This window comes from Chiloscyllium plagiosum, chromosome 4 (genome assembly GCF_004010195.1).
Source record: "Chiloscyllium plagiosum isolate BGI_BamShark_2017 chromosome 4, ASM401019v2, whole genome shotgun sequence".
Lineage (NCBI taxonomy): Eukaryota > Metazoa > Chordata > Chondrichthyes > Orectolobiformes > Hemiscylliidae > Chiloscyllium > Chiloscyllium plagiosum.
In genome coordinates, this window is record NC_057713.1 from 44,818,312 (window position 1) to 44,844,673 (window position 26,362).

The 26,362-nt window shown below is 38.4% G+C and overlaps 1 protein-coding gene across 1 annotated transcript in view; it reads left to right on the forward strand.

Annotated features, from left to right (window-relative positions):
- Positions 1 to 10,228: 10,228 nt before the first annotated feature.
- calb1 (calbindin 1) overlaps positions 10,229 to 26,362 on the forward strand; it is an 85,982-nt gene continuing 69,848 nt past the window's right edge. Inside the window, exons 1-5 of the mRNA XM_043688125.1 lie at positions 10,229 to 10,381; positions 10,691 to 10,767; positions 12,408 to 12,482; positions 14,202 to 14,282; positions 17,064 to 17,120. Of these exons, the coding sequence (XP_043544060.1) occupies positions 10,294 to 10,381; positions 10,691 to 10,767; positions 12,408 to 12,482; positions 14,202 to 14,282; positions 17,064 to 17,120 (378 nt within the window). The 5' untranslated portion in view covers positions 10,229 to 10,293. The remainder of the gene's footprint in view (positions 10,382 to 10,690; positions 10,768 to 12,407; positions 12,483 to 14,201; positions 14,283 to 17,063; positions 17,121 to 26,362) is intronic.

A 26,362-nucleotide genomic window follows, 5' to 3' on the forward strand; every position in this document is an offset into this window, starting at 1 on the left:
TTATATGTAGATAAAATTAACCATGATTGCATAGTGTCTTTCTCACAAGCTCCCATTATTACTTCCTGTCTACCCTATCCTGTAGTGTGTTTACTGTTGGGCGACCTTACATACTATTCCCACAAGTAATGTCTTATCTTTACTATTGACCACTTCTACCCAAATTAATGCCACATCTTGATCTCTAATATAAGGGTCTTCCCTCAATATTATATTTATCCAATCCTTAGAGAAAAACTATGGGGGTCACAGTTTAAAATAAGAGATTTCCCGTTTAAGACCGAGACGATAAGATTGTTATTCCATGCAGAGGGTCATGAATCTGTGGAACTCTCTTCCCCAAAGAATAGTGGAGGCACTGTCATTGAATATTTTAAAGGAAGAGGTACTTAGAGTCTTGACAAATATGGGAATGAAAGTGATGGAGTAGACTTCAGGTGACTAATACTGCTCCTAATTTGAATGTTCATATGTTCCTTCATTTTCTAATTGTTGGTCAACAAAGTCCTTCCAAATGACATGAAAAAGATAAAACATTGAAACTCTTAAGTAAAATGTGTTGGGGTTTCACAGCAGGCCCATAAGCACCTGTAAAAAGAAAACAGATTTAATATTTCATCAGTATTTTCACCAGAATGGGAAGCCAGAAATTAAGTAAGAAGAAAGAGAGTCTGTATGGCCAAATAGGATTTTATTTATGTTTGAAAGAAGTATGAACTGGTGATTAGAGTTGTGTGTATTTCCAAAACGTTCTACCAAATTTCAGAATCCCTAAATTTTTGTAATTAGTTTTAATTTTCCCAACTGCCTTTCCTGTTTCAGTCCTGTTTATTTTCAATTTAAAAAAAAAGCTCATTTACTACTGACATCGGACAAAAAAATGGCTTTGCACAATGACAGTTGTGAAGTGAACCACAATCATCAAAAGTTACTTCCGGGTGTCATATGAAAGTCAATGCCATGTGCTTTTAGCATAGATTATGTAGATAAATAGGAGAGAACTCAGGATAAATAACATTATGCTGTGAAAAACATTTGCTATTATAATGTGACATCATTATTTGTGCAGATAAAAGCAGTCAAATTGGCTCACTCATTAGATGAATTTATGAAATGAAATCTTACTCTTCAAACAAGGACAGGATTAGCACACTTCCTAGTTCATGCAGGTAGGTTGGTTTATCTCGGTCGGACGGCTGATTATTGATACTAACAGTATGGGTTCAATTCCACATCAGCTGCGATTGCAATGAAAGATTCTTCTTCTCAACCTCAACATATTACAAACATGGGAGGCCTTTCACAAGTGTACAGGGTTGCTTAATAAAACTTGTAGTGCAAAGTGGTGCCATGAAATATCTTTGGCAGACAGGATCAAGGAAAGCCAAGGCTTCTTATAATTATATCAAGAGTAAAAGTATTATGAAGGAAAATGTGAAACCTACAAGAGATCAAAATGGCAATCTATGCATGGAGCCTGAGAATGTGGGTTAGGTCTTAAATGAATACTTCAGAACTGTATTCACAGAGGAGAAAGATATTAAAGCCGGAAATTTCAGTTGGGATAGTGAGGTTCTAGAACATGTTAAAACTAATAAGGAAGAGGTATTAGATGCTTTAATGGGCATAAAGGTACATAAATCCCAACGCCTGATGAGATGTATCCCAGTCTATTATGGGAGGCAAATGAGGATATTGTTAGGGCACTAGCAGAAATATTTAATATTTCATTGGTCACAGGTGAAGTTCCAGAGAATGGACAATCGCTAATGTAGTTCCTTTGTTCAAGAAGGGCAGCAGTGATAGGCTAGGTAGTTACAGACAAGTTGGTCTGATGTCTGTGGTAAGAAAATTATGAGGAAAAATTTCTGAGGCATAGGATTAATAGGATTAATCAACACTTGGAAAAGAGAGGTTAATCAGGGATAGTGAGCATGGATTTGTTAAAGGGAGATTCTGTGCAAAAAATTTAATTGGGCTTCTGAAAATGTGATTAAATATATTGAAGACAGTAATGCAGTTGATGTGATTTGTATGGACTTCAGTAAGGCATTTGACAAGGTCCCACATGGAAGACTGGTCTGTTAGGTAAAAGGCTTTTTTTTAATAAAAACATTTTTCATAATTTGGGATCCAAGGCAAATGGCAAATTGAATCCAAAACTGGCTTGCAAACAAGAGGCAAATGGTGATAATGGGTGGATGTTTTGTGATTAGAAGCCTGTGACCAGCGGTGCACTGCAGGGATCTGTGTTGGGATCCTTGCTGTTTGTTATGTACATTAACACTTGGTTGTGAACACAGCAAATATAATTATTAAGTTTGCAGATAACAAGAAAAATGAGGATCGTCTTAGGCTATGGTCTGTTATTGATCAATTGCTGGGCAGAGCAATGGCAGATGGAACTTAATTCTGATAATTGTGAGGTGTTGCATTTTGGGAGGTCCATTAAGAAAAGGATTAGAATGAATGGTGGGGCCCCAGGGAGTACTGAGGAATAAAGAGACCTTGGTGTACAAGTCCATAGATCCCTGAAGGTGTTGGCACAAGTAGACAAAGTAGTGAAGAAGGCATAGAATATAGGAGCAAAAACGTTTAGTTACATCTTTGTAACATATTCTTTATACTGTGTACAATTCCGTTTGCCACACTATCGGAAGCACATGATTGTACTGAAGAGGATGCAGAGAACAGGATGTTGCTTGGGATGAAAAGCGTCAGTTTGTCTTCCTTGGAGCGGGGAGACTGAGAAGTGATCTGATTGAGATATCCAAAACTGAGAGGCATGGACAGAGTACTTTGTGAGAATTTTTTTCCCCCGGCAAAAATGCCTAAATTGGGGGGGCATAAGTTTAAGGTGAGGACTAAATGGTTTAGAGGAGATGTGAGGAAAATAATTCACTAAGAGGGTGGTAGAAATGTGGAACATGCTGCCTGAGAATTGCGGAGGCAGATACTCTCTCAACACTTAAGAAGCATCTGGATGAGTACTTAAAATGCCTGGGCGTAGTAGACTATGGACAAGTGCAGTTAAATGGAATTAATGTAATTTGATATTTGTTGGTCAGCCTAAATGTGGTGGGCCAAAGAGCCTGTTTCTATGCTGTATGGCTCTATGACTCTCCCCTTGCCTGAGGTATGGTGACCCTCTGGTTAAACCATCACCAGTCATCTGTCTTCTAATGTGAGAGCAGCTCTATGGGCTGTTAAGACTATAGTGACAACTTTTAGTTCATAACAATGCATTTCAACTTTAATCTATACTTCAGTCCAGCCTCACAGAATGAATTTATTTTTCTATTTTCTGTTAGTTATATGACTTCAAAGTGAAATCAGTTTCAACAGACTATTATGTTCCATGTTGACTGCAGTTGCATGGTACAAAATTGCTTATTTCACTGATAATTGGCATAAGATTGGCACTCACTCAAGGGACAGATGAGTGACCAGTAAGGAAAAAGGAACTGTCAGGTTGGGGGTAGACTGAATACTGATGTAAGTTTGGAGTTAAGGTATATTTTGGGGCAAAATAGACTAACACCTGACTTGGGAATTCATGATGCTGACACAAAACAGAATGTGGAAGAATCATTTAATTTGCCAGTGCTGCTATTCCTGACCTTGCAAATGCCCAAGCAATCAAAAGTGTTTTAAAGTAAGAATTAATGATTGAAATAGACAGTTTTCCAAATAGTAAGTATTTTTCCTAATTGAATCTGAACGTAAAATAGTTCATCCGTACCTATGTCAATCATACGTATCGGGCCTGTATGTGCACATGTCAATATGATGGCGAAATCAGGTCAAGAGCATATACACAATTCCAACTCACTCTTCATGGGTCCATGTTTAATCTGCATATTCTGAAATCAGAATAGGTGAATAAATTATCAATTTTGCTTCACCTGCAAGTTACACATGTCAGTTTTATGCTCTAAGAGTCAACTCGTAAACTTGGACGCTTTGAATAGGAGCGATACAACAGATTGGAGTTATGCTGCGGGTGATGTGATACAGGCCATTGCTACGAGCTAGCCTGACATGATTTCACGAGCAATTACAAGCAGATATGCTATCCATCAGCATGGTATGTGCAACGTAAGTAATTTTATTCTATGACTTGGAGGTGTCGGTGTTGGACTGAGGTGAACAAAGTTAAAACTCACACAACACTAGGTTATAGTCCAACAGGTTTATTTGGAAGCACTAGTATTCGGAGAAGGAGCGCTCCGAAAGCCAGTGCTTCCAAATAAACCTGTTGGACTATAACCTGGTGTTGTGTGAGTTTTAACTTTGTTCCAGGTTCCGATTTCTTGGAGGGGCGGGGCCAGGGCAATCTGTTAAATCAGTAAACACAGTCTGACATGAGAGGCTATCAAATGAAATAATTTTACAATTTCTCTGGTATCTTACGTTCTCTACTAATATTAAATAGCAGTTTGTTGTGATTAATAGAATGAACTAACTGAAATTTGAAGTTTTCAGTTCAGGGACGTGACAATTCAAAGTTGTGGGAAACCTTGTTGAGAGTCTTGCGGTAGCTAATTATTAATAACTTCACATTGGAACCACCTTCGAGTGCATATGCTCAGCTCCAGGGGTGTGTATTAACATCTGTGAACAGGCTAATTAGAACATAACTACATCTGAACCTTTTTTAATCGAAGGGAAAGTAATTTAACATCTTATGGAATAAAAGTAACATGTTACACACTAAGACCTCTTGACTGTGTTTGATGCGTTTTTTTTCCCAACAGTAAACATTGTAATTTATTAACCAAGTAAAACTCTAAACAATTTCGTGAGTCTGTGATTTCTCACGCATAATTTACAAATGTCACCAAAACTAGTTTGGGTACTTATGATCACCATGCTATATTCTCAAATTATTTTGAAATGCTTATAGGTTCTGCATTGCCAGAGGTTTTGGAGAAACTGCAAACTCTGTTGGTACAATAACCCGTCTCCTTACCGTTAAATTGGCATTGAATATTGTCCTTCAGTAAGATCAGTAGCCAAATATATTTAATTTACAGCACAGCTTTCCTTCTGCAAAAATGTTGTCGTGATGAATACTAAATTATAATATATTCTGAATACAGGAAACAAACATTTTTCTTGATTTTGACATCAGTTTCGTACCTGTTGGAGAGACTCCTTTACTTGCTTGGGGTGCAATGCAATGTTTACACACCAAGTACAGTAACACTGAGTTGAAACTTTATTGCTGGAACAGCACAGCAGGTCAGGCAGCATCCAGGGAACAGGAGATTCGACGTTTCGGGCACAGGCCCTTCTTCAGGAATGATTCCTGAAGAAGGGCCTGTGCCCGAAACGTCGAATCTCCTGTTCCCTGGATGCTGCCTGACCTGCTGTGCTGTTCCAGCAATAAAGTTTCAACTTTGATCTCCAGCATCTGCAGGCCTCACTTTCTCCACAGTAACACTGAGCATTGAAGGTGGACTCCAACTTTCGTTGTGAAAAATGCCCACTAACTTATTGATGGATCCACGCTTTACAGCCTGATGAATTATATGAGCACACAGATTTTATATGTTTTCGCCAGACTGTCTGGTTTTGGATCAAGGAGGTCGTTTTCCAGTAACACATGAATTCCAATTCAGTCCGATCGGTTCTGTGTCGAGGTGAAGAAGGATTCCCTGGTGATCTGTAGGTTTGCAGTCCAGAGTTATAGTGAGACTGGAACTGTTTTTAGTCCGTCGATATAAGGAGATTCGATACATTCGTGATGTCACGACTGGGGAGGGATTTCTAAGCTTCACCTTAGGAAAGGGAAGTTATTTTGAGGAGACCATAAAATAATACCACTCGCCACATGTACACAATCAAAATGCTGCAGGTGTTGGAAATCGGAAACAAAAGCAGAAAATGTTGGAAATGCTCCGCGGGCATTTTCTGATGTTATATCACTTATCACATAACCCGGACAATGCTTATCATTATCTTCTCTCCTTCAGATTCTTGCTGTGGCTATGTCCCCCGCAGGCATCTTCGCGAGTCTGCACTGCCTGTGCTTGAATACAGCTCCAGAAATTCATGGATCTGATTTCTATTCCTGGAGAAGCCTCAGACAATTCACTGCTTAAGAGCACTATTAATCAGCGTATATCGACATTCACTTCGAACCGACTAAATCCACACTGGCTTGGAAACATCATGATCCATGTACTGCCAAATTGTACATTAGTCCTGTTTTGGTCCATTCGTTTGGAGTTAAAAACATGTTTGAAAGTCTTTTTTGATTGAGGATGTGCTGATGAATGGTCAAAAGATCTTTTTTTAAAAAAGTAATGGGAACAGCTGAAGAAAACAAAACTTAATAATTGGAGAATGGCTACAGCGCAGAAGGAGGCCAGCCAGTCCATTCCGATTTCATGACCTACTGTCAACCGCTTGCCTTCTCCCATGTCTGTGCACACCATTTGGATCCGAGAAAGACGAAACGCATTTGAGTTCTTTTTAAACTAGAAAAATAAAGGGAAAAAAATGATTCTCAGTTCAGTGATATTGAGCTGACTTATTTAGTATCTCAGGTCTTTTTTCAAGGAAAGGTGTCCAAAAAATATAGCTGAATGGGAAGAACCAGTAAATAACGAGGTGCTGAGGCAAAAGGGTTAGAGCACGGAAACTACATGCAAATCTTTTCTTTTAAAATGCACGCATGTGTTATCACATTAAAGGGAAGGGAAGATCTTGAAGGCTTCATCAATGGACAAATATGGAGAAGTCTGGTGTTCTAAGAACCAAGAATGGGAGACAGAAAGGATAATCGAGAAAGAGGTTGAATGAGGACATGCAAAGGAAATACAAAAATGAGATACTCCCGAATCAGTTGAGTGAGACGACTGAGAACAAGTAAGGAGACAGGTTTGATTTAATGTATGGAGAAAGAAAGGGCGTTAACAAGTTTTGGATGATTTTCCAACTGCAAAAATTACGAAAAAGCTAAACGATTCTCACCGCAGAATGAAATTGGACATTGTTTGGATAACATTTGAGAGTTTCATTACTGGCTACCAGATGACTTATAAACGACACATAGCTTGCATTACTTCATTCGGTTTACCACTTAAATGAATCTAAAGAAGTCCAATGCGAGACCAGAAAGGGTACCGAGATAAATATCTCTTCCAGTTCTAGTTATTTTCAAAGTACTTCATAGAATCTCCAGATTCTCAAACTCTAGGCTAGTAAGCTGTTTCACGGTTTCACTATTATAGAGTATTACGAATTTCTTACTATTTAAACTGATAAACGCGAATATTTGTAAGTCGAAAGTTAATACTGAAGTAATATAGATAAAGGTATAATGAGGCAGAGGAGGAGTACACACTCATTTGACATACTCGGCAACACAGTCCACCGAACAAGATTGAGTTAGTTGGTAGGTTAACTAGAGATATGAGCTCCTTAATCATTGCTAAGATTAGATTTTCTATCAGCACGTTTGAAACGGGTAACTGAACATTGTTGAGTGCAGCACTTTCAATGCATATGAAGGTACGGTGACATCTTGCAAATTTGAGCAGATAGAAACATACCAACATCTTGATACACGCATGGATATAACATTACACTAACGCAGATGGAGTGTAATATTACTGCATGTGAAGTCATCTCCTTTGGACCAGAGAAAACTAAACCTCAAGATGGTGAGTTTGCCCAGTAATTTGTATTTGTTTCAGAAGAGACGTCTACGTGCTATGTGGGTACCTAATGAGATTTGTATCCCTTGTAGAAATCATTAAAAGATTAAGTGTGGGATTGGGGTAGGGGAGACAATGGTGATCAAAGAGACTGTTGGAATATTGCTCTTTTTCTAAATTAGAAATCGTTTGAATTATAGGCTAAGGTCACCAATGGAGAACTTCTGAAGGTGCAGCTTTCATCAGTCCACATACATTGCTAAACATCAGTACACAGGTTGAATGAGAACAGAACTCTCTGTATGGTGAACTGGCCAATGGTTCACAATCCCTTACACATCCATCCCTCCACTACCAGGGCATCTACAAGCAAGACATAAAGGTGACTGGCATTGATACTGACAATGTCAGTATTAACAGTCGCTGAAGGCTGTGATGTTTGGGGGCTGACAGTTTGGAAGGGTACCGGAAGAGGTAGGCAGATATGGAAAGCTGCTCTGGTTGAGAAGAGAGCCATTAGGAAACAAGATTTGGAGATGCCGGTGTTGGACTGGGGTATACAAAGTTAAAAAAATCACACACCAGGTTATAGTCCAACAGGTTTAATTGGAAGCACACTAGCTTTCGGAGCGTCGCTCCTTCATCAGGTGGTAGTCCATCACCTGATGAAGAAGCAACGCTCCGAAAGCTAGTGCTTCCAATTAAACCTGTTGGACTATAACCTGGTGTTGTGTGATTTTTAAACTAGGAAACAAACCAGTGAATGGCGCACTTTCTTTAGACACTGTCTTCCTTAGCTGCTAATGCAGCTGAGATTGCCATGCCAAAGTGGGGATCCTGCACCACACCAGATGACGTTTAACACAGGGCTGACCAGCACACATAGTGAACCACTATGTTACGAGACAGAAGGCCACTAAATTAATGTAGGATATTTGGTCGGTATGGACGAGTTGGACCTGTTTCCGTGCTCTATGACTCTAATTTAGGATTCAAAATGAGGAAATCAACCTTCAGATGTCCAAACCCTTGATCAAAACCCGTGGTGGATTCTTGTGTTCAGTCTTGGCCATAAACTTAGATTGTGTTCCTTGGCTTTAAATAAGGTGGTTAGGTGGAGGAGAGAATATCTAATTGAGGTCCTTAAATGTATATAGAGATTTGAAATCTGAAGCTGCAGAAAACCCATTTCCTTCTGTTGGACAATCTAGACAAGACGGTATTATTTTCAAGTTAGAACTATAGCTATTTAGGAATAAAATCACACGAAGGGTACTGGAATCCTGAAACTTCCTATTGCAAATGGCCATGGATACTGAGTCAAAAGAGGTTTTCAAGAGAGCTGATTTTTATTTTGAAAGGTCATGTATGGAAGCATCTGCAGAAAAAGATAAGTTAAATGGAATTTGAGCGAGCGAACAACTATATAGATGTTGAGTGTTGAAATCGGCTGAAGGAACTGATTGGTCCACTTCTGTTTCTCTTTTTCCGTGTAATATCTGTTGCTAGTTCAGAACTGATAAAAGATCATCAACCTAAAACATTAACTCAGCTTCTCTCCCTACAGATATCGTCTGACCTGTTAAACATTCTCAGCGTTTTCTTTTCTGATATAATCTGTTTTAGCAGGGAAAAGAGGAAATACATTGTTAACAGCTTACTGCGAATTCATTAAATACATTGATTACTCTGTTGGGACATCCATCTGATTAAAAACTAGGTAAAGAGGGAAGATTCATCTTACGTGAACCAAGATTATAGTAATTTGAGCTGTATATAGTGGAAATGGAATTCTAAGTATTTGTTTACTGTGGGAATGATAGTTCAGTGAAACATCCTCCCTTTTCTATCTGTAAATGATTAGATACTGCTCCTCCCTCTCCTTCGTATACTGGAAACAATTAATCAGGTGAATTTAGCTATTCTGCTTATGGAGATGCATTTTCTTTTTTCCTGTCCATGAAAATAACAATTAATAAAATATACTGTCTCAATCAAAAGATGTACACCTCTTGCACTCACACAATCTATGCAGTGTGGTGAATAGGTAATTAGATGCACACATAAGAAGTGAACATTTAATAAGTGGCTCCCTTCCGGTTCCTGTACAATCGTAGTTACTCTTTGCATGCCGTGAACGGTTAAAAAGTTCCCAGTGTCTCATACTCGACAAATAAATTCTTCTCCATTTGCCACACATGGATTCAAAGGTCAATGAGAGACAGTACATCACTTTTTTTTTCTCTTTTGGATCGTTGCAAAGCGTAAATGACATGGACAACGTCGCTTTTCGCACGAATGAAGTTAGTTGAACTGGGCTAATTGGCCGTCCTCTCCGTTGGATTTTACTGAGGTGAATCATTAACCAAGTAGGTGCTCCTCCTGCACCCCAGTGCAGGGCTCTGTCTGCAGCCGGGAGCCGGTCCCCTTTGCCTTGGAGCCAGCACCTTGCCCTCTCACCTGCTGCAACCGCATGTCCCCGGCTGGGTGCAGCCACGCGTGCGCAGTGAGCGCGGAGGGCTGGGCTCCGGAGCACGAGCCGCATTTAGGGGGCGCGCGCTGGCAGGGACCGCTCAGATTGAAACCTCCACAGAACAGGCAAGTGGCTAACAGGTACCAATCAACCATGGCAGACACACACAGTCTTTACCTGCAAGCGATTGAAGAGTCTACCACACAGTTCTTGGAAATTTGGCATCACTATGACAATGCTGGTAACTACTTTTATTTTGCAATAAATTCATTCCTCCACACTGCAGTTGTGCAAAGTGAATTTCAATTTATTCTTGAGAATCACTGTATGTGTTTGTCTTAAACAAACTATATACACTGAACAATAAATGCTGAAAATATCCAGGTTAATTTTATTCGCGTGTTATCAAAGCGTTAGCAAAATGCGAGTTTTGTATTAAAAATGAAACTTGTTTATATTAAGTGGTATATGCGTGATTCCTTTAATCTAATTTCGTAAATTGAAATATGGTTTAATTTTAGTTTAAGTATATGAGTGTACTTTATTTTAGGTCGTGGTTATATTGAAGGAAGAGAACTGCAAAATTTCATTCGAGAACTTCAGCAAGCTCGGAAAGACACTGGCTTAGTAAGTGTTGAACTTTAGGGAAATGCATTATGCAGAATAAAAAAAAAGCATTAGATTATCGAGATGTAAATGTGCAGACACAATGCAAAAAACTGACTTCATAAGGAAGTAAAGCCGTCAACTTTAGGTTGGCATGGTTATGACTGCCGGTTTTCTGGTAAATGCACTATGTTCGGATTTTGCTTTGTGCCAAAGCTTGGGCGGGCAGTACTTTCCAGATGGCAGTACACCACGAAAACTGCAGATATTTCTCTAAAATGCAACGAAGTTATTTTCAACATTTACTTTCAAGTAGGGAGATTTTCCTACTACCTTGCCTTAAAATTTTGATTGATGTGGAGCCCAGAAGTCATCAGCCTAACTATCTCACAGGGAACACATCTGCATTCTGGAATATCAACAAAACTATTGTAACTGAGCACGAAAAGCAGAGAAATCTAGTTAGCGGCAAAAATCAGTGACTAATCCTCTCTCTCTCTGGCTCCACCTCAGGTGATGACTAGATAGTGTCAGCGCTGCTGAAATTCATAAAGCAGATAAAGCGACTCTGGTGTTTGGATTAACACCCATTGTCAACAGTTACGGAGCAAAGACAGTTCCGCAGATTTTATACGTCGGACTATGTTTGTTGAGTCAGTACAGCCAGTAATCAAAAAATTGCAAATATTGGACTAAATAAATATTAACACACTTATGGTATTAATACGTTTGTTAACAGTAAATTAAGTAAATATACATTCGAATTACCGATAACATACCCCAGATGTGACACCAACAATAACCATTACAGCTATATAAAATTGGACATGTTGGTGTGCTCCTGTCTCCTTGACAACAGACTCGTTGTAAAAGCGGTTCGTAATAAGAGGAAGTCAGTCATTAACACCAACAGCGTCTGGTAGCAACTCCCCGTCTTTATAATTATGTACTATTGTTTATTATTTGATTAATGTCTCTCTGATTTTGAACAGCATCCATCCACTTCACACACACTCTGCGAATGAACAGCATTTTTTTTGTTACTTTTCTTTCCTGTTGATTTGGATTTTCTTCCAAATGGATTGTCACCACAGCATTTTCTTTTCTGCGAGAGTAGGTCTCAACACGCACCTGGACGCAACAGCACAACAGCGGCTGCGAAATGGACAAGTTAATGACAGATCAGAGCTTTCGATTTGATCAAACGGAACATTGTATCCATGGCACATGTGTGATATAGCAATGTCAATAATGTAACGGCAACTCCCTTTTTGAAAATAAAACTGTTGTAAAGCATATTGTCACCTTCCCTTAATCCGAACAATTGGGAAGCACTTCAGGTCGTGCTAAGAACTTCAGAACGGCTCTGTAATAAATGCAAGGTCTTTAAGAGCACGAATAATGAAGTTAAATAGTGATTTGTATTGTCTGTAGTACAGTCGGCGGCGCGACATATTCTTTTGGCGATTATGAATAAAGCGTTTCATTGGAACTTTTCAAATCTTCTTTGGCATCTAACTGAATAGGGTAAAAAAAGTCTATTTTATGCCATCCGCATTTTATCCAAATCCGTACTTCTCATCTCCGCAGATCAGATTGTGTTTTCCAGGTCAGTGTCTGTTAGTGCAATTACTAACATGCCCAACATGATCAATCCGTAGGAATTAGCTGACGGAATGAAAGCTTTGGTGGAGAAGTACGACCAGAGTGCTGATGGAAAAATAGAGCTGGCAGATGTAAGAATTTCCAATTTGCTTTAACTCGATCACATTTATGCAGAAACTGTTCTTATTAATTCACGTAGCGTAAGATGGACTCTTATTGGTTGCTTCAGTCAGCTTCTAGTTTGTTCCCCGAAGTTAATGACAACGGTTCAGTATTGATATTCCTGTGGAAAACATTGTGATAAGATATTTAATTTTGGAAAGTTAGGAGTTCTAAAATCATCGATGGGATTCGGCGTGAATTTGTATAGAACTGTTTGTGTTTAAAATGGGCATTGTGCAAATTTGCATCATATATCCCTGCATTCCAGTATCAAACAAACTTCTAAATTAGACATTTTTATTCCTATTTAAGCTCATGCTTAACGTGCAAAGTAACGGACATACATAAAAAAGTTTATCATTAATTGAAATGTAGGTGGAATTAAACCCCTGACCTAGCTTAGTAAGGAAATTAGCTTTTGCCTACACATTTATTAATGTTAATATTGGGACCATAGCTGTCCCATCAGCAGAAACAATTAAGCAGAAGTGATGCTTTTCCAATGAAGAATGGGGAACAATTTAAGTCTGACTCACCTCAGGAAATAAAATCTGGTGGTTGGAAACAGATTAATATTGGCAGATGTCTTTTGCAAATGGGGATTGATATATTGGCATGGGAGGCATAAAGAAAAGAATAAAATGAATTGAAACTGGCAGAAATAATAAGGGAGGAAATAATTATTTGCATGTAAAGTCCTTTCTTCTCTTAGATTGGTACTTGAATTGGTACCTGCATTCAAACTGCCTAATATTATAATTGCAATTATAGTTTCAATCCCAATTCTCAATTAAAGAGTTTTACTCTAAATCAAAAATCCAGCTAGATTTGCCTAAAATATTAAGAACTGTTGTAACTGAAATATTTAATTCTGTAACAGTTTTAATTATGAGCGATTATCAAAAGTAAATATATTTATATTGTTCACACTATTTGATCAACTACTTGACGTTAAGTGTAATATGATCAAGATCAGTATTTACATATGAAGAATAAACAGAGGTCTCCTGTTTCTTGGGCTGTTGTTCTCAATGAGATTGAGTTTAGACAGTTAGAATTAAATACCTATATGCATGCAATTATTTCATAAACTATCCTCATGCTGCAATAACCAGCACAAATTTAACAATTTTCAGTCAGAACTCAAAAATGCTGTTAGGTTGTTGCATCAATGCATATCTTTGAGTTTTGTGGATGAGATATGTTGTCAGGACAACGCAGAGCTCTACAGTACACATAGCATCTAACTGACTTGCTGCATTATTGTGTATGAATCATAAAGATATGTAAAAAGCATATATGTTACATCAGTTATTTAGGGGGTACAAAGCTAGAAGTGCCAGATTTAAAACTTATCATTTTAGTTAAATAACATACCGTAGATTAAATAAGAATTTACACATAGAGATAATTGAACATGATTTTGTACAAATAACTCTATGAATATGAAAATATTCAAAGTATAAATTTATTGTCACTTTTCTGAGTACCAAATCAAGGTGGCTGAATGTTGTATTAAGCTGATTAGTTATCATTCAGCAAAGGCAAGAAGGCATGTGGGAGAAACCACATTATAGAATATTACGTTCTTTGGTTTCTGGTATTTAGTTTCCATTTTTAATCATTTTATTTTAATTAATGGAACTAATTGTAAAACCAAATTATAATAAAATATTTTATCTTTCTAGCTTGTTCAGATCCTACCAACAGAAGAAAACTTCTTCTTGTTCTTTCGGCAACAATTAAAGTCAAGCACAGAGTTCATAGAGGTATAATTGCCATTTTCCAGTAATTTAAAGAATTTTCCTTTAAAGCAGTGACTTTTCCTATCTCATACAAGTCACAGTTAAGTGAAAGATTCAAGTTGATTACGTTTTCTAAAAATCTCTACATTTTATGCTGTATTATTTTGTATTACATATTACAAAAACATTTCAATATGTACGGTGAAGTGCCCATTCCACCCCTTTTAGAATGTTTTGAAATGAAGAAAAAACATTTTCACATCTTGGAATGAATTGCAATGAATTAGAATATTGCTGTTACTGAAAAGATTACCTGATGCAAGAATATAGTGCATATTTTGAAATTTTGATTTATAAAATGAATCGATATGAACATCAATCCCTTTTTATGGAGGTATGAAAATTTGTTGGCACGGACAATTTTATTCTTGTGCATTACATGCATCTAATGTACAGAAATTCCTATATTTTCTTAATGTGTGGATTTAGTAAATAGGAGTAGGGAAATTATTAATATGGATATACTATTCTCATAGAGTTTGGATATCATATTGGTAGAATGTCAAATGCTAGGTGATAAAAAATGATTTTCTTTGTGTGTGGTGGTGGTCACAATAGCTTTATGCTCAATAGAGAATCTTACGGAAAATGCAGGAACAACACATTATAATGTTGGGTGATTTAACTGGGTAGAAATACAACATAATTTCAAGATAGTGTCAACAACATAGCATAAAGAACATCAAAGATCTGCACAATATACTACTAATGCATGTTGTCACTAAAACATCTGATACAGTACAGTAGTTGTACAAATGTGCAGTTATCCATTTGGCTGTAATAGCAAGTAGATTAATTTGAAATAGGATATTAAATATACAGATAATGGGACAACTTGCAAAAATTTATGAGGAGGATTCACCATTAGGAATCATCTCCAGGAATCAGCTTGGTCAACCTTCATTATACTCCTTCCATGGCAAGTATTTATTTCCATAATTAAGGAGACCAAAAGAGCACACATTACACCAAAGCCTAACCCCTTTGCACTAAAGGCCAACATAACATCTGCCTTCTTAATTGTTTGCTGTAGTTGTGAGTTAATATTCTGTAACTCATGGATAAAGTTACACTTTGAAGTTCAACACTTCTCAGCAATACACTATTTAAGAAATACACTTTTTTTCTGCCATGGATGACCCTACTTTATTCCACATTGTATTCCATGCTGCAATTTTCTGTTCTCTCACCTAACTTCCCCAAATCCTTTGCAGCCTCCTTACACCATCCTCAAAACTCCCATACCCACTCAATTTTATGTCATCTGCAGTTTTGTAAATAATTAGTTCAGTCCTTGCACTCAGATAATTTACATAAATTGCTAATAATCGGGGCCCAATCAGCATTTTGTCTGGTTGCGCAGTCTCTAAGGTTCCTCCAGGCTTCCACCTACTCCAAAAATAAACCTGGAAGGTGTATTGGGCCCAAGCACTAATCATTGTAGTACTCCATTAGTAACAGCCTGTCAACCTGAAATAGACCCATTTATTCCTACTGTCTGTTTTCTATCCACCAATTAGCTCTCAATCCATTTCAGTATATTCCCTGCAATCCCTTGAGCATTAAGTCTGTGTACTAACATGTGTCAAATATAATCGGAAGCCTTCTGAAATCTAAATGGACTGCATTCACCATTATTCCCCTTGGCAGGAGATGTTGCTGACACTGGTTTGTAATACTATCTGATGCCTGGTTGATGTGAGTGTCGCACTGAGATGACTAGTGTTCCTTACTCAGGTGACAGGACCAGCGCAGGAGCAGTCCTTCTCCCTACCTGCCAGGTCAAGAATCCATTCCTCAGAGAAAATAAGGAATCAGATGTCTGGCACACCATCACTTGTCTGTTGTCACTTCACCCTTCTGTGTGATGTTTTCCCCAGTACTGACATTAAAGGGGCGAATGACTAAGTTACAAGTGGGTGGCACAGCAGTTAGTGTGGTGCATATTGGGAAAAGTTGTTGATGTGTTTCAAGGGAGACAGGAGGTAGAATAGAAACTATGGAGGGTTAGTGGTGCAAGAAGATGGAATAACAAGAGCGAGGTTGAGGAAGATAGCCATATATAACAGAAGGTTTGTCAGAGCATAAGCATTGGTGGGAGGTGGGGTCATTGGCATAGATAAGAGAGGGGTAGGAGAAAGCATAGAAGGTTACTGACCTTCATCCAAGAAGCAGGATGCCTGCTTCTCCTTTTCTGCCATTTCAAGAGAGCTTAACACAGATAACTCCTGAAATACGCAGCGAACATTGAAGGATAGTGCTGAAGAGAAGGATGCTGGTCTAATGGAAGACTCCCACTGAACAATGAACTCCTCCGTAAAGGCACATGATAAGATGAGCTCAAATAGGTCTTGATTTTTCCCACAGATGCTCAATTGACAACTAATCCAGTCAGTTTTATAAGATAAAGTGAGGAAACTTATTCAGCCTTGTGATGAGAATCGCTTCACCAACTCGATGTGACTCCAGCTTGGTCAAAAATTGTAGATTCAACCCATTGTATGTGTGTTCTGTGATATTTCCTTATTTGATGTTATAAAATTTCCTGAAACTCCTTGTAATGGACCCACAAAAGCTAAGAAATTCTCCAATCACTCACCAATAAAGCATAATGTTCTGTCATAAATGGAGTTTGAAATATAGATTGTTGTGGTGTGTAATCATTTCATTGCTGTTTTGACAGATTTTGTGAGTGAACCACCCTGCATAAAACAAACTATGTATCTAAAGCACTTTCTTTTTCAGACGTGGCGAAGATATGATGAAGATCATAGTGGCTTCATAGAAGCAGATGAGCTGAAGGTAAAGATCTCTTGTACATAAGATATTATTTTTAATACTCTCAAAGGTTGAAGTTAGTGATGATTTTCTGCTTACATCAGAACATACAAAAAAAAAAGAAGTAGACCATTTGGCCCATTAGCCTGCTGCACTATTCAATAAGTTCATGGATGATCTGTTTATGTTAGGATTTCCCCATTCCGAGCTATCCTCCTGCCCACCTTCCCCTTCATGATATCCAATGATCCCACCTCTACTGCCTTGTGAGGCAGAGAGTTCTAGAATCTGGCTCTAAGAGAAAAGATTTCTCTTCCTCTCTGTCATAAAAGGGCAGCACCTAAATTTTAAATAGTGTCTCATAGTTCTTGACTCAACTACAAAAGAAAGCATCATATCTATATCCACCTTGATAAGACTGTTCAGGAGATTGTTGACCCCTTCACTCTTCTAAACTTAATTGGAAGCAAGCTCAGTCTGTCCAGTCTTTCCCCAACATGACTAGCTCATCCAGTTATCAATCTTGTAAATTGCTTTCAAAGCATCTACGTCCTTCTGTAAATAAGGAAACTAAAACTGCACACTGTATTCAAGATGTAATTTCACCAATGATCTTTCTAACTGAAACATTGCATCCTTACTTTTATGTTCCATTCCCCTCATAATAAAAGATAGCATCACATTACCTTTCTTAATCACTTGCTGTAGCTGTAGATTAATTTTTAGTTCAATAGACATCTGAATCCTTTTGGACCTCAGAATTCTGCAGTTGTTCACTGTTAAATTAATACTCAATTTATTCTTCCTGCCAAAGTGCACAACTTCACACATTATACTCCACCTGTGAGATTTTTGCACACTCACTCAACCTGTATGTATTTTTCTGCAACTTCCCATAGTTTGTACAAAATTTTCTGACCTATCTTTGTTCATCTGCAAATTTAGTTACCATTCCTTCATTCCCTTTGCTAAACTCATTGATGTAAATTGTAAAAACTGATGGTCCAGCTAATCAAAAGAAAACTACAGTTATGCAAACTCTGTTTTCTGTCAACCAATCTATCTTTGATCCATGCTAATATGTTATCCCTTGACCATGAGCTTCTGTTTTGTACAATAACCTCTTAACAGAAATATTGAAACATTGAATATGGAATAGGAGTAGGCCATTTGGTCATTTGAGCATCCTTTGCCATTCATCATAATCACGATTGATCAATCAACTCAGTTCCTTGTTTTCACTTTTAACTTAGGCCCTGTACCTGTCTCCTCCTTGAAAACATTCAATGTTTTAGTCTCGACTTTTCTGTGGAAAAGAATTCTATAGTCTTACCACTCTCTGGGTGAAGAAATTTCTTCTCATTTCAGTCATAAATAGCCTCCCCCACCTCATCAACAGCATCCTTCCTGCATTTAGCCCATCTTGTCCTGTTAGATTTTTATAGATTTCTGAGATCCCTGCCCCATTCTACTAAAAGCTAATGAAAATAGTTGAACCAATCCAATCTCTCTTGATATGTTAATCCTGCATCCCATTAATAAATGTGGTAAAACTTGGAGCATGCTTTCTCAGATAAGGAGACCAAAACTGCTCACAGTTCTCCAGATGTGGTCTCGCAAAGGCCCCGTATATTTGCAGCAAGTCATCCCTGCTCCTATACTTTCATCCTCGCTGTGAAGGCTAACATACTATTTGATGTCTTTGCTGCCTGTTGCACCGACATGCTTACTTTTAGCGATTAGTGTACAAGGACATTCCAGTCTCATTGAACCTTTCCCTACCCCAATCTATTGCCATTCAGATAATAATCCTTGTTCCTGTTTTTGCTACTAAAATGCATAACCTCACATTTGTCCACATTACACTTCATCTGCCACTCAATCAACTTGTTCAAATCAGATTGAAGTATCTCTGTATCTTCCTCAAGGCTTACCCTCCTAGCCAGCATTGTGTTGTCTGCAGACTTGGAGATATTACATTTTGTTGCCTTATCTAAATCATTAATAAATATTGTGAATTGCTGGGGTTCAAGCACAGATCACAGGTCTCTGGCTGCCACTCAAAGACCTGCTTATTCCTAATCTTTGTTTCCTCTCTGCTTGCTAGTTTTCTATCCATGTGAGTATACTACCACCAATCCTGTATACTGTGAATTTACATGCAAATTTCTTATGTGTAACCTTATCGAATGCCTTCTGAAAGTCCAAGTAAATGACATCTATTGACTCCTCCTGATCAATTCTATGAGGTACATCTTCAAAATTCCAATAGATCTGTCCAATCATATTACTGCTTTTCAAGTGCTCTGCTATTAAATCTTTTATAATGGCCTTATACATTTTCCCTACAATAGATGTCAGGCAAACCAATTTATAGTTTCCTGTTTCCTGTTTTCTCCCTACCTCCCTTTTTTATGTGGCTTCTTGTCAAATGCCTTCTGGAAATCCAAGTTCAATGCATTGACTGGGTTCCCCTCTATGCTCAGTGTATCTTAGTTTTTCAAGTGCTGATTCCTCCTGATTACTTTGGCTTTTTTTTAATTGCTCAGCTACAATCTCTTTCACAATTGATTCGATCATCTTTCCCACCTCATGTCGAATTAAGTAGCCTGTAGTTTTCCCCTACCTCTTTCTTTAATAGAGGTTTTATTGCTTAGAAAAAAAAAGATAATGGAATATGAGGATAATAGAATCAAAGAAAAAGCATTAGATGATGCCAACAGCCAAGATAGTAAGGAACCAAACATCTTATATGGGCATATAAAAAATAAAAGGAGGAATCATGACAAAAATGGGGTTTGTGGAGAAGTAGAGGGGATAAATGAGGTACTAACTGAGATATTTGCATCTGTCTTTACGAAGAAGATGAAAAAGGAGATTGTTGAGACATTGGATGGGCTAAAAATTGTTAAAGAATTCTATGACTCGATAATTGGTAAGTAATGAGTAGCTGGATTAAAAGTAAAAATATTATTGAATTAGATGCATTCAAGAATCATGAAGGAAGGAGGCATGGAAATTCCAGTCCTTCCTACATATAGAGAGCGGTGTCAGAGGGCTGGAGAGTTGCAGATATGATGTTTGGGCGGGGGGAAACAAGGATAAAGCCAGCAAATACCAAGTGTCAATTTAACTTCAGTGGTGGGAAATCTTTCAGAACCAATAATCTGGGACTCAATTAGCAGCCACTTTTCACAAGAATTGAGAAAAGTTAGCACAGATATTGAAGAGAAAATATTGTCTAACTAATTCAAATGAGTTTCTCAATGAAGTAACAGAAATGGTTGTTGAGGATAGTGATGTTGATATCCAAGTCTTCCAAAAGGAGGATGATAAGCTACCACTTGATAGGCTTGTCAAGTGAGAAAGGCAGTATAGATACAAGTGCCATTAAAGTGAGAAAGGCAGTATAGATACAATGACAGCTGAGTGACAAGAACTAGAGCAGTGGTAAATGGTAGATCTTTGCACTGGAGAAAGGATCTAACTTGGTTTGGAGTCAATATAAGGACCACTGCTTTTTCTGATCGATACTAATGAGTTAGAATTGTATGTGCAGGTGATACAGAACTTGGAAGTATTATGAACTGTAATAAAGATGCCTGGAAATGGTGTGGGGTTGTATACCCTCCATCTCCCAACTCCGACATTATGGAGCCTGAAGGTTCTGTATAGTTATCAGTGGCATGCAACAACTTGAATATGGTTCCACTTAGTATGGTAGACCTTTATTATAGAATCAAGCAATTGCACATATTCACAGTGACACTGATTGCTTAGAAGTTCCATGAATCAGGTCTTAGTGGTCAATCGATCAACTAATCTAGTCTGATCTCTGAGCATCTGCCAAACTGCTCCACCCAAACTGCAGCAACAAGTCCTTTCTTCCAGTGTTTTTCTTTTGTATCCTTTCTATTATTGTGATTGTGCCATGTAAGGTAACTAGGAGAAAGCGAGGACAGCAGATGCTGGAGATCAGAGTCGAAGAGTGTGGTGCTGGAAAAGCACAGTAGGTCAGGCAGCATGCAAGGAGCAGGAGATTCGATGTTTCGAGCATAAGCTCTTCATCAGGAATGTGGGTGTTTCCAAAGTGGCTGAGAGATAAATGGGAGTGGGGCTGTGGGGTAGGTAGCTGGGAATCCAATAGGTAGATGAAGGTGGGGGTGAAAGTGATAGGTCAGAGAGGAAGGTGGAGTGAATTGGTGGAAAGGGAAATGGACAGGTAGGACAGAGAGGAGGGTAGACCGGATGGGTGGGAAAAAATATGGACAGGTAGGACAGTTCAAGAGGGCGGTGCTAAGTTGGAAAGTTGGATCTGGGATAAGATAGGGGGAGGGGAAATGAGAAAACTGGTGCCTCATCTTCCACCTTAGGACCCTCCAACCACAAAGGATCAATGTGGATTTCACCAGTTTCCTCATTTCCCCTCCCCTACCTTATCCAACCTTCCAACTCAGCACTACCCTCTTAAACTGTACTACCTGTCCATATTTTTTCCCACCCATCCGCTCTACCCTCCTCTCCGACCTATCAGCATTACCCTCACCTTCATCTCTCTATCGCATTCCCAGCTACCTTTCCCCCAGCCCCACCCACCACCTCCCACTTATCTCTCAGCCCCCTTGGGCCACCCACTCATTCCTGATGAAGACCTTATGCTTGAAACGTTGCCTCTCATACTCCTCGGATGCTGCCTTGACCGGCTGTGCTTTTTCAGCACCACACCCTTCAACCATGCAACGTACCACATAATTTTGTTCCATTTAATTGGTTTACAATTGCATCACTGGAGTGAATGAACATATTTGTGGAACACAGGTCCACACGTAACCAACACAGCTCCAACATAGTTTTTATTTTAAAGAGTCTGGCAAAAGTGTCCATCCTGACATTATTTTCCCATCCTGCCTTCCTGCTCTCATACCAACGTTGCATTTCATCTGTCAGCACACCAACTTCTTCAATGTCCGCTTCACCACCATGTGATAAATACAAGCACATGGAACTCACCCAACCATTTCACATTTATTAATAAGGAAGAAATAAAAGTTCAATTACATAATTCTAAGGGATTTTTTAAAAAGGGAGTAAATAATGTATTGGCGTATGTGTGAGTGTGTGCAAGTGTCTGTGTCTGCATTGGCTTAATGGGAGTGTGAGATGTAGTGCTTAAAGCAGCTGAAATTTAATGTAAAGGTTGAGAAGTGTAAAGTGATACATTTTGGCAGGAAACCTGAGGAAGAATTTAACTCCATAGAGGTGTTGCAGAGAAGAATTACAAAATTATTTCCAGAATGAGAGGTACTGCAGCTACATTAATAGAAAAGTAAAACAAGACTATATTGGCCCCAGAGATTGGCCCCGACCACACTTTTACTCCATCACTGAAACTGTGCATTTCACCGCCATAATGTAACTTCACCTCTGTCTCAGCGCAACTGCTGCCAAACCTCTCATTTATCTCTTTGTTACCTCTAGACTTGTTTATTTCAGCTCACTCCTGGTTGATCTCTCACATTCTACACTCCATAAACTTGAGGTCATCCATTCTGCTTGAAGTTTAAATTGCAGCAAGGCCTTTTCACTGTTATCCTGGGATACCTGACCTGCATTAAGTTCCCAGTCAACCAATGTCTTAATTTTAAAATACACATCCTTAATTCCAGTGCTGGCATTGCCTCACTTGACGTTGTCTGTAAAATCTCCTTTAGTAGAACCCTTCCACAATATTGGTGTTGACCTAAATCTGGCTTCTTTAATTTTAAATAGCTTCACCATTATTAGCTGTACTTTCAGTTACTAAGTTCCTTAACTTCCTTAACCTGTCCACATCTCAACCGAACATTTCTCTTTTAACCTACTCCTCTGACCAGCTTTTGACCAACTGATCTAAGATCTCCTTCTGTATTTTGGTGTCATATTCCACATTGTAATACTCGTGTGAAGCACTTTGTTTTATTATATTGATGAAATTATATAAATATAAGTTATTTCCATTGTTGTTAAGGAGCTGGAACTATGGAGCTTTTCATTTAAAAGAAACACATATTTTTGTCAGTCATCTCTACTCAATTTGTGGCAACTAATAGAGAACTGGCAGCTGCTGTGATCATCAGCCACTGAATCTAATGCATCTATAAGAGCCTTAGTGCATTTTTATGTCCATAATGAAGGCATAAATAATTAATATTAACAACGAAACCCATACTGATATGCTTCGACATATTTCCTATTGGTTGGCTAATAGGAAACAAAGGGTAGTGATAAACGGCTCCATTTCGGAACGGCAGGCAGTGACCAGTGGGGTACCGCAGGGATCCGTGCTGGGACCACAGCTTTTTACAATATATGTTAATGATATAGAAGATGGTATCAGCAATAACATTAGCAAATTTGCTGATGATACAAAGCTGGATGGCAGGGTGAAATGTGATGAGGATGTTAGGAGATTACAGGGTGACCTGGACAAGTCAGGTGAGTGGGCAGATGCATGGCAGATGCAGTTTAATATGGATAAATGTATGGTTATCCACTTTGGTAGCAAGAACAGGAAGGCAGACTACTACCTCAATGGAATCAAGTTATGTAAAGGGGCAGTACAGAGAGATCTGAGTGTTCTTGTACACCAGTCAATGAAGGCAAGAATGCAGGTACAGCAGGTAGTGAAGAAGGCTAATAGCATGCTGGCCTTCATAACAAGAGGGATTGAGTATAGAAGCAAAGAGGTGCTTCTGCAGCTGTACAGGGCCCTGGTGAGACCACACCTGGAGTACTGTGTGCAGTTCTGGTCTCCAAATTTGAGAAAAGACATTCTGCTATTGAGGGAGTGCAGCGTAGGTTCACTAGGTCAATTCCTGGAATGGCAGTATTACCTTACACTGAAAGACTGAAGCAACTGGGCTTGTATACCCTTGAGTTTCGAAGATTGAGAGGGGATCTGATTGAGACGTATAAGATTATGAAAGGATTGGACACTCTGGCAGTAGGAAACATATTTCCACTGATGGGTGAGTGCCGAACCAGAGGACACAGCTTATAAAGACGGGGTAGACCATTTAGGACAGAGCTCAGGAGAAACTTCTTCACCCAGAGAGTGGTGGCTGTGTGGAATGCTTTGCCGCAGAGGGCAGTGGAGGCCCACTCTCTGGATTCATTTAAGAAGGAGTTGGATAGAGCTCTCAAAGACAGTGGAATCAAGGGTTATGGAGATAAGGCAGGAACAGGATACTGATTAGGAATGATCAGCCATGATCATATTGAATGGCGGTGCAGGCTCAAAGGGCTGAATGGCCTACTCCTGCACCTATTGTCTGTTGTCTTTTGACACACTTGTCCAGCTCTTAAAAACTGTCATATAATTATTTAAATTGATAATCTGACACTGACATATAAAGATATCACATTTAAAAAAAAAAATAATGCTGTCGTCTGACAATTTCTGGGGCTTAGTTTCCATTAAATTCAAAAATATCTTCAGAAACAATGAAAACAGAGCTTCATTCCCCCAAATGTTCCAATCATGATAAATATACATTTTACTTATTGCTCATCTAAATTACTCAAAAAGTATGTAATGTTATCATGAAAATGCTTACAATGATTAATTATTTCAAAGATAATCAGAAATGAAGGAAGCGGTGGTGTTGGTGAGGGTACAGAAAAGGTTCAATTACGTGGAGAGATTGAAGGAGCTTGAATTGTTCTCCTCAAGGAAGAAAAGATTGAGAGGAGAATTGATAGAAGTGTTCAAAATCATGAGGCAATTTAGGTAGAATACACAGGCAAAGACGGTTCCCATTGGTGGAATGATTGAAAACCAAGGGATACTGATTTATGTAATTTGCAAAAGAACAGATTGTGACAAGAGGACAAGATTTTTTTCTGTGTAGTATGTAGTTAGCATCATGAATTTGCTACCCGAGAGAGTGATAGTGGCAGATTCAATAGTGGTTTTGAAAAGAAATTGGATAATTATCTAAAGAAAACAGATTTGCAGAGCTACAGGAAAGCAACTGAGGAGTGAGAATAAGTGGAATTGTTTTCACAGATAGCCAGTATGGACCTGGCATGTAAACAGCTTCATTGTGTGTTGTAGGCATCCTATGATTCATTGAAAATTATATAACCAAGAAAGCTCAAAGGAAATAAGGAAACTGTTTACTAACCACAAGCATACAGATAGATACAATACCTGTGGTGTACTCATTAACAAAGAATGCCTGCTGAACCCTAGCAGATACTCTTTATGATGTTATCACTTTTAATAAGTTTAAGCATATTAAAGGTATTGTTTTAGATAGTAGAGCGAGGATGTCAGATTATTAATAAATCTTGTGAATACAGACACTTTTAGGCTTATTTGCTTAGCTACTATAGCATCACTAACTTAAGTTATTTATTATAAATAGTTGAATTCTAATTATAATAGCATATAATTTGTGTCTTAGAACTTCAGATTATGTTTTATTCTGAGGACAGCCTATCTAATCTAAATTACACATGATCAACATGAACAAGTTGAATTGAAGATTCACCATCTCTGCTTTAAAGGGATGAGACCCTCTCCATAGTATTATCACGGAACTCTTCTACTGACAGACTATCAGATAATAATCATTAAATTAGATCTGTCTCTCCTATACTTGAAAATTCAAAATTGTTGAACATGGATTTGGTATTGCTATTTTCTCATGCAAAGAAATTGAGTGTTTACTGGAGACATAGGCCAAGAAAAACTTGAGAAGTGGTAAAATATTGTTAATGTGTGAGATATGTGACTTTGCAATTAATTGTGTAAGACATTGTCAGACACTTGTTAGCATATAGAATGTTTTACAAGAGTTAGTGTTGAAACAGTGACAGCTTTAATATTTAAGAATAGATAAGGGTCAATATGGGATAATGGACCATAACACAATAATATGCAGAAGCAGAGGTAGACTATTCAGTCTATTGAGTCTGCATTGCCATTCAATGAGTTCATGGCCGATCTGATAATCCTCAACTCCACTTTCCTGCTTTCTCACCATAACCCTTGATTCCTTTTCTGATTAAAATGATTCTATCTCAGCCTTGAGTACATTTAATTATACAGGATACATAACCCTCTTCAGCAAAGAATTGCATAAACTACCCTCGGAGAGAATGAGTGATTCCTCATCATTGTCTTAAATGATAACCATTTATTTTGAAATTATGGTCTGTGGTTCAAGACTCTCCCACAATGAGAAACAACCTCTCCACATCTACCTTGTCAAGCCTCCTAA